At 43.5% G+C, this 12,471-nt stretch overlaps 1 protein-coding gene across 1 annotated transcript in view; it reads right to left on the reverse strand.

Moving 5' to 3' along the window:
* Positions 1-754: 754 nt before the first annotated feature.
* The window catches only part of CCDC192 (coiled-coil domain containing 192), a 157,362-nt gene continuing 145,645 nt past the window's right edge, over positions 755-12,471 (reverse strand). The window contains 2 exon segments of the mRNA XM_036903123.2: positions 755-895; positions 897-1,075. Of these exon segments, the coding sequence (XP_036759018.2) occupies positions 788-895; positions 897-1,075 (287 nt within the window). The 3' untranslated portion in view covers positions 755-787.

A 12,471-nucleotide genomic window follows, 5' to 3' on the forward strand; every position in this document is an offset into this window, starting at 1 on the left:
AGGAACTCCTTGATGATAAAACTAGTGATTCTCATGTTTGCTACAATATTTCTCCATAGCTCCTTGGTAAGAAGAACCGAAGAGTGTAATTGCTTTGGTCTTAGTCACGCTTCTAAGGGAAAAATCAGCGTTGTGTGTTTTCCCAAGGAGATGTCCCAGGAAACATTTCCCAGAGGACCATAGTGCTGATTCATCCATTCTTTATTTCTTTGGATTTCTTTGATTCTTTTTCATTTCTTTCTTTGCTAAATGTTAATAAAATGTATGCTAAATGTTAATGAAATGTATGCTGTAAAGAAATCCATTATAGAAGACATGTAAGGACAGATGTCATGGCTAGTTACTCTGCTGGCAATGATCCTACTCTTTAGTACCCTGACACTCCCCAGTTTGAACTTGGAATCCTTGACAGCTTTCTTTCACAACTGAGCTGCATATTAAAACAAGATTGGTACCACCCACCCTTGCAGTGTGACAAACCACTGGTAAGAAGATGATGCTAAGTTCTTTGACTATCTGTCTAGTTTTGTGTTTTTTTCCCTCCCCCACTGTACCAGGAATGTCTGAAAACAGTATTCTACAGCTGTGTGGTTACGTGACTACTGATGTCTAAAGGGGAAACAGTCAGTAAGACCTCCCTTTGTTTTGTTTCCTTCCAATATGAACTTTATAGGATATTCATATCCATCATCTTGAACTTGAGCTTGCCAATGAGGAGACTAGTTGGGTTCTGAACTTTACCTTAATGAAATATAATAAACTTTTATTATTCTCTTACTGGGAATCTTTACATATCCTCATCAGAGACCACAAAAATGATGCTAATATTAAAGAAAACTGGGGCTTCTTGTAAACATTCTGGGTGGTCCTTGACCTCTTGCAAAGGAAGGGCCCCCCCGCTCGGCTTCCAGCTGCTGAATCTTCCTTTCGTTTTTCTCTAAAACTTCTTCCATCTGGGTGATCTTCTCACACTGAAGGGAAAGCTGGGTTGACAAGTCCAAAATCAGGTTAATTTTTCGATCAACTCCTTCCACAGGTGGGAGACGGCCGCAGGACACTTCTAGTGAGTTGTCTTCTAAAGCAAACAAGAAAAGGAGAAGTTGAGCACTTTTGATTGGATGTCCCAGAACGCAAAAGGAGAGAAGATGAAAAGGCTTCATTTCTCACGTTCTAAAAAGGGAACACAGACAGATGTCACGTCATCTCGTTAGATCAGACATACTGACAATGAAATCTGGATCCAGTAAGGGGAAAGATTCTGGGTGTTCACGAATCAAGAATTGCAAGCGTCTGGAGAGGAAGGAGAATCAGTCTCTGCCAACTTTTTTATACACATTTGATTTTCAATTAACCATGAGAATGAACAGTCCTTGAAACTCCAGCCTACAAACAACAGCCATCCCAAGTTCCATGATATCCTTTTCCTTAAGAATCTTTCACGAGCATTACCACCAGTTAGAAATATGCTTTAATTTGAATTTTAATTAGACTGGGACAAAAAAGATTGTCACTGGCCTTTGTGAGAGAAGTGATAATGAGAAAAAACTAGTTTCTTAACCCAGATCAGCTTTAAAGTTGGCAGGGGTATAATCTGAGATGATGCCAGAAAACTCCATTAGCATGATTATCTCCCATTGAGAGTCATCTTTTTTTTTTCAGGTCTGAAGGCTTTTCAGCATTTCTTAATAAAACCACACTTATCTCCTGAACATAAAAGCTTGCCCTTTTCCAGTTCTATCAGTTAGCTCCTCAGACAAGGATAAAGACTGGAATAAGGAGGGAGAAAGAGGCTCCAATAAAGAAATAAAAGATTAGTGACTGGCAGCAGCGAATCCTTGCAGACAAGTCTCACTAGACCATCAAATAGTTGAACTGCTGAAAAACCATCGCATCCTACTAGACCTTAGCAGTACCACCCTCTTTACCATGCTCATCCTTTACATTTCCATTAAAATGATTTCTTCTCTGTGTTATATAAAAGGCAGACTTCAGCTACACGAACTACAGGATATCAAGGGCTTGGGTATCACTGTAGGAATAATTGAGCCAGCCACGTGAATGAGCCTGACATGTGGTACCAGCATGGATTGCTATAATTAAAGGGCCCCCATTGACTCAGCCCCTAGTGAAAATAATTCCCCCCAGCTGCCCCTGAGAGAAACATAACTGTTGGTCCAGGCTACAAAATTCTGCTCCTGTCGTGTGTATCCACACCTACTAAAGATGCAGCAGCTTCGCCACAGAAGTCCATGTGGGGAGGATCACCCATTTCTCAGCAAATGAAACTAGTCTGCAGTCATCCCTTCCCTGAGAGAGGGCGGGGTGAAGAAGGGCTGAGCCCTGAACTGCACCGGGTCCAGGTGCTTCAGGCTTCACAGAGGTGATGCAGGGAGGCTTAGGAATTCTTACCAGCAGCATGTAACACTTCAAGAGTCCACTGAGAAATTTTTGTCCTGAACATTTGAAATTTCAACAATAATATTTAAGGAGATGGTGGGTTTGAGTACCTTTCTTTAAAAGCAATAGAAAAAAAAATCTCAAATCTCAAAGGAGCATTTAGTTTGTTGTCTCTGCAACAGGCACATGCTTTCAGGTCCAGGAGAGGGAGTCCAGGTGGTGGGAGGCTTTCCCTACCTGCTGCTCTGCCATGGCCTCACCTTCCCTCTCCTCTGGCCAGAGCTGGGCTGTCCAGGATGGTAGCCACTAGCCACATGTGGCTGTTAAGCATCTGAATGTGGCTAGTCTGAAATGAGATGTACTGTTAAGTGCAAAGTGCACATTTTATTGGGAAGACCTAGTATGAAAGAAATGTGAAGTATTTCATTTAAAAATTGATTGTATTATAATAAATATATTATAGATATAATTTGGGGGCTGTGTTCTATTAAAATATATATAAAATTTTTTTTCACTCATACACTACCACTTAAAAATGCAGCTATAAGAAAATTTACAATAGTCTATGTGGCTTGCATTTGTGGCTCTTGTATTTTTGTTTAGGGTAGTTCTAGGCTAGAGTTCCCTTTTGGGTGAGTGCTCTCTGAAACCTAGGTGAATGTGTTCCTTATAGATAGCTCTAGTTAACATGCACAATTGTTACTTGGGAGGGAGGATTGTTGGTCCTTGACCATTAGCACACAGACCATTTTTCTGTTACCCCAGAAGGTGGAGGCATGGAAATCTGGGCTTGGGAAAACGGGCTTTTATGGATTGAAGTGAATTTCAACAGGAAAGGACAGAAAAGATGGGAAGTGGCTGCAAGGGGCAGTGGGAAGACAGTGAGGAAAGGAATGGCGGGCAGGCTGGGGAAGGCTGTGTGTTGGAAAGGCTCAGGGACAGAAGGGAGCACCAGGACCCTCTCCCCCGTGTGTGTCTGTCATTTTCTCTTTTTGACCTCTCTTTCCATGTTTTCTTTCACCAGCTTTTCCTCTTTTTCTTAGAAGTTATTTTCTACTTATTTTCACAATAAAGAAAGAAGTTTAGTCGTGTGCTGGGAGGCAAACTGGTCAAAAAGTGTGTGTGTGTGTATTTAAATGATGTAATATAGGCAGAATATTTTGTTCATCTAATTCTAAGATGGTCAAAAATGCAGGAGGATGGCAAGTGAAGTCACGAGGTCTGTGCCCTCTGTTTCTGCCCTCTCAGAAGGAAGTAGCAGAGGGAGGAGGCAGAAGGCAGATGGGAGGAAGAGAGGCAGAGTATCTCAGCTCAGACTGCCACAGCAGAACACCGTGGCCTGGGGGGCTTAGAGAGCAGAGATTTACTTCCTCACAGTTCTGGAGGCTGGAGGTCTGAGATCAGGGTCCCAGGATGGTTGGGTTCTGGTGAGGACTCTCTTCTTGGTTTGCAGATGGCCCCTTCTCATTGTGTCCTCACATGGCAGAGAGGACCCAGGAGCTCTCTGATTTCCTGTTATCAAAGGGCACTAATCTCATGAAAGGAGCCCCATCCTTATGGGCTCACCTAAGCCTAATCAGCTCCCAAAGGCACATCCCCAAATACCGTTACACTGGGAGTAAGGCTTCACTGAGGGATTTTTGTCAGGGACACAATTCAGTCCATAGTCCGGGGTAAAGACAATTGGGAAGGGAGTCAAGATGCCCCAGAAAGCTTAAAAACAGGAGAGACGTCACAAGGCCTTTGATTCCTACTGTATTGTTTTCATGCATTAAATGAAAATGCTGAGAAGGAGATAAGCAAAGAGGCATATACACCAAAAAGGATATATCTCATACCAGTGAATTTTACTATTAAATGACCTCTTTCTACATGTAACAGAAACATTTTTCGGTTTCTAAATGCATTACAAATAATAGAAGTGTCTACAACCCTCCAATACAGTGAGGGACTCCAAGAATCTCAAATCCTATTTGTATTGGAAATAGCTCCAGGCTACTCTAGTGAGTTTTCTGGACTCCACCACCAGCCTTCATGTGACTCGGCCTGCACTGCTCTCCCCTAGTCCAGGCACCCTCGTCTTGAAGGGATATGTGTCTCCAAGACACGGACAGCTTGACATGTCCCCAGATCTCAGACACCCCCGTCTTTCCCAGGCTTTTCCCAGCAGCTCGGATAGTCTTACCAAGGCTGCAACTGCCTGAAGCACGGAGGAATGTGTCATCTGATCAGAAGATCTCAGGTTTAACCCCATACCCAGAGGCTCTAGGATCACACAGACAAGAGAGTTTCTTCTGTCTGTCAGTGAGGGTGGCAAGCCTGATTGGCCACAGCCAGGGTATGGGATCACAATTGCTACACTTGAGGAGGTTTTTACAAACACAGGCTGTTTTTCGTTCTGCCTCCACATACAATAGGGATGAAGTGGGAGTGAGAATGAGGGCTTAGGATCATAACAAAGAAGAAACAGGAGAAGGGGGGGTGGTAGTTGTGCAGGTTTAGAAAGGCTTAGAAAGGGGACAGACAACAGGAGCTTCTGCTCCTAGCTGGGCCAGGTGATGCTCACTTTTCTATGTCAACCTTGAAAGACAAAAGGCCCGGAAGAAATTGTGACATTTGATTTTGGCCATTTCCAGCTTCCCATTCTCAATACCCTCAAAACCTGCATCTTCTTAGCAAAGTGCTACAGGAGAGTTCTGTCAAAAATGACTAATGACGAAATAGATAACAGCAGAGGTATAACTGTAGTTTGAGTACCTTAGAAACTTAGAGTTGAAATGGGCATTTTGGGGGTGGTCTGATATCATTTAAACAGGAATTATTTCTGCAACATCCCTAACTGATGATTTTCTGAGTGGCTCTCAGACACTGGTGTCCCTCAAGCTCTTCATAGGTCAGCTGTCAATTGTAATCGACAAGTAAAATTTGCATCTTGCCATCAGTGTAGCTATGCATTGATACAGAGATATCTGACAGGTGGAAGGTTGGGATGCACAGACCAGAAGAGAGAAGGGTACAACTTGCTGCTAATCAGAGAAAGGAGATGTGGTGTAATACTAGGTCAAAGACCTATTGTGCATGAAAACATTGGCTTGTACCTGCAGGAAGTTAAAGCCTTGTGTAAATAGTGCTACAGTATTGAAGGGTGGCCCAGGGAAAATTTAGAAAACTTGTTTTAGATTTTCTAAATATTTCTTTCTAAAAAGGGGTATTCATCCCCCTTTGGATCGCTTTGCTGATGCCACCACCCAGAAGTGTTCACTGAACAGAGAAATGCTGAGAACTTCTGATCCAGTTTCCAATTCAAAGACCTCCAACAATGGGAAGCACATCTCTTCCCAGTTAGGTCTCAAGTGTCCCCCAAGATTACCTTTCTCCATTCATTCATTCATTCATTCATTCATTCATCATCCATCATCCATCCACCCATCCACCCATCCACCCAACCATCCACCCATCCATCCATCCACCCACCCATCCACCCATCCATCCACCCATCCATCCACCCATCCACCCATCCATCCACCCATTCGGTAATTAATCACTGAGATCCTGAACACAGAGAATGAACCAGATGTGATGTTGGCTCCTGCAGCCGCAGGTCCACAGCCCCGAAAAGGAGAGGCAGCATTAAGCCCTGAAGGACATTCAGGATTTAGCCTAAACAAACACTTCCACTGGGCACTCACTCCTGAATGTTTACTTTTCTCTCTGCCTTTCAAGCTAATGACCAGGGCTGCCAAGTATTTACTCAACAGGAAAGACTCTTACCGGTGAGGTGATTCAACACCTCATTCCACCAGAGCCGCCCAGGATTACTGTTCAGCCTAACAGACTATGTCAGCTTCCTCCTCCAGGCAAATGCCCATCACGCTGACTCACCTTGGCGCTGGCTCTGAAAGCTGTGTATATTTCTCAGTAACCACAAGGGAGTCCAGTTTCATCTATTGCCAACTTGGACTAGGAAACTGGCACATCCTTGTCAATATCTCCCTCTCACTACATGAATAAAAAACAAAAGGACAGCAAAAACCTTTCTATGTTTCTTCCCTTGTCTAGATTTTTACAATGAACATTTGAGAATTGTGATTGAAAAAAAAGGATTGGCTTATTTTTTACATTCTTGTAGTACAAATATTTTATCTCTTGAGAATCAGAATAGTCTTACTTCTTGAATATTTCTTTATCTTCTTTCAGTGTTTTTATCTGTACAGAGGCCAGCTCTTTAGTGCCAAATGACTTTGTACAGTTTTCAGTTCTTTCCACTAATATGTGAACACTTAGACTACATTTGAAGTTAGCATGTGTTTGTTGATTTGCAAAAAATATAGTAGCAATTTAAGGACAGATTTAATTGACAAATAAGTTTAATTAACAGTTGGTAAAGTTGGCCAATAAGAATTAACATGTGGTGTGATATTTGCTAGGAATTTTCAATATGTATTACAAAATTTCCCTTAGCATAATGATGACCAGTCTTCAAATAGGATCATGTGTCAGAGGAAAAATTTGAGGTGTGATGGCAGATTGGAACCAATAAATGTTTTCGCCTTATGACAGTCCAACAGTGTCATACCTATGAGCTTAAAAATATTTGTTTTAACAAGTGTTTTAGAGGGAACAGAATCCCGAGTTGAAGCCGTGGTGGAAAGGCTGCAGCCCTGATGGCCTGGACAAGCGCCTGGAGAGTGAGGGACTCAGCCCACAGAACACCCGAGAACACAAGCCCTTAGGGAAACCAGGGAGCTGCTTCTCGTTCATCGGACCTCAAGCTGATGCTGGGCCCATAGCTGGCCCCAGAACCAGTGTGAGGGGTCTGGCTGACCTGGACGCTTTGAGGAATTGTTTGAGGACCAGGAAGCATGAAAAGCAGTCACCTCTGCCCACAGGACCGCCCCGTGGTGGCAGGCTGTCTTCACCGAGGGAACTGCAGAACCCTAGCCCCCCGCCTGTGCTCACTTAGAGGCATAAATGCCCTCTGTTGCCCCTGCTTAGCATTTATGGAAATGGTTACTTTTCTCTCATGTTGTTTCTCTCCAGTATTTTCAGCACATGTAGCTGAAGTACTGCAACAGCTTCATATCTCATTCACACTTTGCTACTGCCCTTTCAGTCTGGCTTCAACTCTGCGCAGAGAGTCCGTTAAAATACAAGTTGGGTCTGACTTCCATTTTATCCAAATGCTTCCAGTGATTTTTCAACTCATGCAAACTAAAGACCCAGTGCTTATACTGTAAGATCTTCTGTGATCTGGTTCCCTTTACCTTCTTGACACATCTCCTATTCCTCTTTTTCTTGTCCACTCGGCTGCATCCCCTTTATCCTCACTCCTAACAGGCCAGGCATGTTCCCACCCCAGGACATTTGCACTACCTCTTTCCTGTGCCTGGGTAATTTCCCTTGCCTGATGCATACATGGCTGGCTCCCTCAGTTCCTTCAGGTCTGTCTTCTCCAAAGTCATTGTCATGCTGTGAAGTCTCCCCTGGCCACCCTGTCTGCAATTTCGACCCGACCCCCGTCACATTTGATCCTCAACAAGTTGAATCCCTGACCCTGCTTTGTTTTGATGACATGCTATATCTGACTGTAGTATACTTTATTTTTGTCTTGTTGTTAGTATCTCCACCCCCACCCCCACTGAACGAAAGCTCCGTGAGAACAGGGCTTTTTGATTATTTTGTTCACTACTATATCCTCTGTGTCTGAAGCAGTGCTTGGTACACTTGTTAAGTGAATAAATGAATGAAAGTTAAGTGCATGTATGATACAAAACCACTGCAGCAATGGCCAGTCCAAAGCTTTTAACCTGGCTTATTATTAGGATGGTTCTTCAATTTCCTCGCCAGGTACACAAAGCTTTTTACTACTGCACTTTTTGCCCCTGATACCAAACTCTTATGATTGTACAGCATTGCACTTAACATCTCTGAGCTTGAGGTTTTGCTTTGTTTTTAATAGAAAAATGGAAAAGTTAGATCTCTTCCAGGTCTGTAACTTAGATTCTATGAGGATCAAATGTGACAGGGGGTCGGGTCGAAATTGCAGACAGGATGGCCAGGGAAGATTTCACAGCTATAAAAAATGGTTCTCCATGCTGGCACCTGCGAAGCTTCATCAGTACAGAGAATCCAAGAGCTCACCACTGAAATTCTTCTTGGGTGAATCTAGGAAGGCGCCTGGGAATGCATATTTGTACAAAGCTCCCCAGGTAGTTCTGATAGCAGCCAGCTTTTTGCAACTGAATTTCTGCTGACCTACAATAGGCATGGTGAACTAAGCGTGTGGCTAAATCCTAAAAGGTAGGCTAGAAATCTTTCAGACAAGCCTCTTCTTGACAAGGCTGCGATACACACAATAGGAGAAGAGAGATCACATCTATTCTACTCTTTGCTCCTCTCCTTTGTGACCTGACGTGGCTCTGCCTGTAAACGTTGCTGGCTGACTGAACGCATCCATGGTCCTCACAGCCCTCGCTTCTCCTCCAATCAGCTTAGATCTCAGCAGCATCTTACCAGTTTTGATTTGACTAAATTATCTCCAGAGTGTCCAGAGAAAATGAAGAGTGTTTAGAAGTTTGTTTTTGTTCTTGCTTCTGTTTCCCAGTGGATAGATGGATCCTTTCCTCACAAGCTAGTCTGGAGTGGAGTCTCTCTTTTCCTGCCCTTGAGGAGCTGGTGGGAGGTGAAGTGAGCCAGAGGGTAAGGGAGATATCATACCTTGGGGTGGAAGCACAGTGATTCCCCAACTTCCATAAGAGCTCAACAGCTACGACCATACACAGGGAGCAAGGGAATCCCCTTCTGTGGATCTGAATGCAGGGTTTTCTTCTTGGATTCTTGGAGCATGCTGGAATCAGCTGGTATGTCCAAGAAGACTGATAAGAACATTATCACAGGAGGATGTGTGAATACCTTGGCACTAGGTCAGGAAGGAGGGGAAGGTTGTTTGTGTGGAAAAGCAAGTGTGGACCTCTCAAAGATGGTGTCACAAAATGAGTTTAGGCTGGTACATGGAGGAAGGTGGCGGAAAACACCCAATGGCCAGCCATTGCCTGGTGGGCAGAGGGCGGTGCTGGCTTCCACCTTCTGTGCACACGGGTAGGGCAAAGTGTTTCCCTAGGATGAAGGTAGGACCGCATAGGTTAATCTACACCACAGCTCCCTGCAGGACCAGGGTTCCTTCCCAGCTACCTCAGGATCTCAGAATGTACCAGTTTGTCCTACAGAAAGAGTCTGACAAGATTGAGAAAGAACACAAACCCTGTTAGCAAAATGCACTAAAGTTACACTAAGAGGAAATCAGTCTCAGCAGAAGAAAGGTTTTTTTCGAACCTTTCTTACCTCTTCCTCTGAGCAGGACCTGAGTCCCCTCCTAGAGGCCTGGCTCCTTTGAAGAGAATAGTAAACAAAACACAATGACTAAAGAAAGAGGCCATACGGTAAAAACCGGATTCTGGTAGGAGAAAAGGACATTTAAGGGCAGAAGAGACCTGGGGGAGTGTGAGAAAGGAAGAAAAAGAAGAGACAGGAGGTAACAGGAGATAACAGACTATTTCTGTCTAAAGTGGATGTAGTATAGTCTCAAAGTGAATTGGAAGAATAAAAACAAAGACGATTTTACATCATCGCTGGACTGCCTCTGGCAGGCAGGGGTCTGACAGTGAGAACCCCCCCTGCTTTTCTTCCTGACGTACAGGGGTTAGATGAGGCTACGTCTATGAAATGAACACTGTTTTAGTTTGCATTAATTTTCAAACAGTTTCTAGTATTGTATGGCACTGAGAAATAAATTGTTGCAGTAGTAATAATAGTAGTAGCAGGATTGTTCTCTGATAATGACAATGAAAATTTGTGTGTGTGTGTGTATGTGTGTGTGTAGAAAGATAGGATAAAGACTCATCATTTTTGTTGATCAGAATTTTGCTTGTACAAATTATACAGAAGAATGAGGTTTGTGGCAAGCGGGCACTAGACATTTTGATTGAGCTGACATGACACGGTTATTAAATGTAACAACACACTTGGACACAGTCATTTTTTGTGTGCATTTTGAGTGACATGGGCAACTATTCCTCACAACACATGGCTCCTTCTCTTCCTTCAATCTTACGCTGTCCCTCATTTTCTTCCTTTAGATTAGCCCTGGGATGACAATGATGGCGGCACTGAATTTTCCCCCTAGATACAGTGCTAGGTCTGAACTCTGTACTTTCTGGCTGAAGCTAAGGAACCTATGCATATGATGGAACAGACTGCAAAAACTAGTATAGTTGCAGAGACTCTCACTGTCTCCAAGCTTCAGTCAGATTCCTCTGAGCTCTTTTCTTGACTAGGCCTCCTCCTGGAGCTGTAATCTCAAGAGCCCAGCTGTGGCAAGAATGTACTAAGTTGCTTTAGCAACAGTCCCCGACCCTTGGTGCCTGAGCATCCTCAGTACCTGACCAAATTCCTCATTCTTTCTACTGTCCCCCCAGGGGAGTCTGCTCACTTGGCTTGCCTTCTCTTCTCTTCTCAGTCATTTTCTACCCACCAACCCTTACACCTACTCCTCCCCCACTGCCCCACCTTGGTTATAAATCCCCACTTTTCCTTGTTGTACTCAGAGTTAAGCCATTCTCACAGCCTTATTGTGAGAGCCTTGGCGCTTATTGCAATAGCCCCAAAAAATCCTTTGTTACTGTTATAACAAGTGCCTGATTATTTTTTTCTTTAAAAATAGCAGCTGAAGGATCACATAGAATTTATTTGGATTGTTCATTTATTTTTCCCTGCAACACTAAAAATGATGAAATCTGCTACTAGTACTGGCTAAGTGTGAACTTCATACCGCTTAGATTGTTTACCATATTCTTGATGTGGTAAACACTCCATTCCTTGAGAATGACATGGCTGAAATTCATTACTGAGGTTTTTACTTATGGAAAACAACAAGCAGAGGAAGCTCTTAAGGCTCTATTCATAATTCTCAGCCAGTTTATCAGAATACTTAGAAATAGGTTTGGGGCACAGAATAATGCCCTCCTCCAAAGAAGTCCACTAAGATATCCAGAATAATGATTCCTCCAAACAGGAGAATATGTTCCCCTATACGACAAAAGGGACTTTGCAGGTATGACTGAATAAAAGACTGAGATGGGATGACAGATGCTACATTGCTGGCTTTGAAGATGGAGGAAGGAGCCACATGCCCAGAAATGCAAGTGGTCTATAGAAAGCTAGAAAAGGCCAAGAAATGGATTTCCCTGTACAGCTGCTACAAGGCGCGCAGTCCCAGTGATGCTGTGATTTGGGCCAAGTAACACTTGTTCTGGACTGCTGACCTCTGGAACTATGGGATGATAAATGTGTGTTGTTTTAAACCACTGAACTCTTAATTTGTAACCACAGTCCTAGGAAACAAATGCAGAAAGGAAAACTAACGAACGTCTGAGTAATGAGAAAAATCTATCTATTCTCGGAGGCACAGCAAGCTCATTTAGGTGCAGTGCCATCAAAGGACTTGGATTCCAACTAAGAGCAAATGAGGGCTTCCAAACAGCCAGAGAGGTCAGCATTCCAGGCCTCCAGCATCCTAGGAATCCTATGCCACTGTTACTCTCTCTTCCTTGTAAATGTTACCCTTTCTACTAGCTCCATGCCATTAGCATTTAAGTGTCCTTAATTGCTAACCTTAAAAAGAAAATAAAACCCTTTCACTACTTAGCTATTGCTCTAGTACTGTTCTTTTTACACTCAGATCTCTAAGAGTTGTCTCTACACTGACTTCCTCAATTCCTTTCTCATGTTAACCAACCTCCCAGGAGCTTTTGTCCTCAATAACAGCACTTAGTTTGGCCTGGCTGAGGGTACTGATGTCACTAAATCCGATGGACTCGCCTCGCTGTTAGTCTTAAATGACCTCTGAATGTTTGCCACTATTGAGACCCCCTCTTAAGACACTCTTCCCTCAACTTCTGTCAAGTGCCGCTGTTTTCTTCCAAACTTTCCGAACTTCCTGACTCCTTCGGTACTGTTTTGCGGGCTTGTCCTCAGAGTAATTACTGGGGAGCAGTAATGGGAGATCCTTCCACTCCT

This window comes from Manis pentadactyla, chromosome 13 (assembly GCF_030020395.1).
Source record: "Manis pentadactyla isolate mManPen7 chromosome 13, mManPen7.hap1, whole genome shotgun sequence".
NCBI lineage: Eukaryota > Metazoa > Chordata > Mammalia > Pholidota > Manidae > Manis > Manis pentadactyla.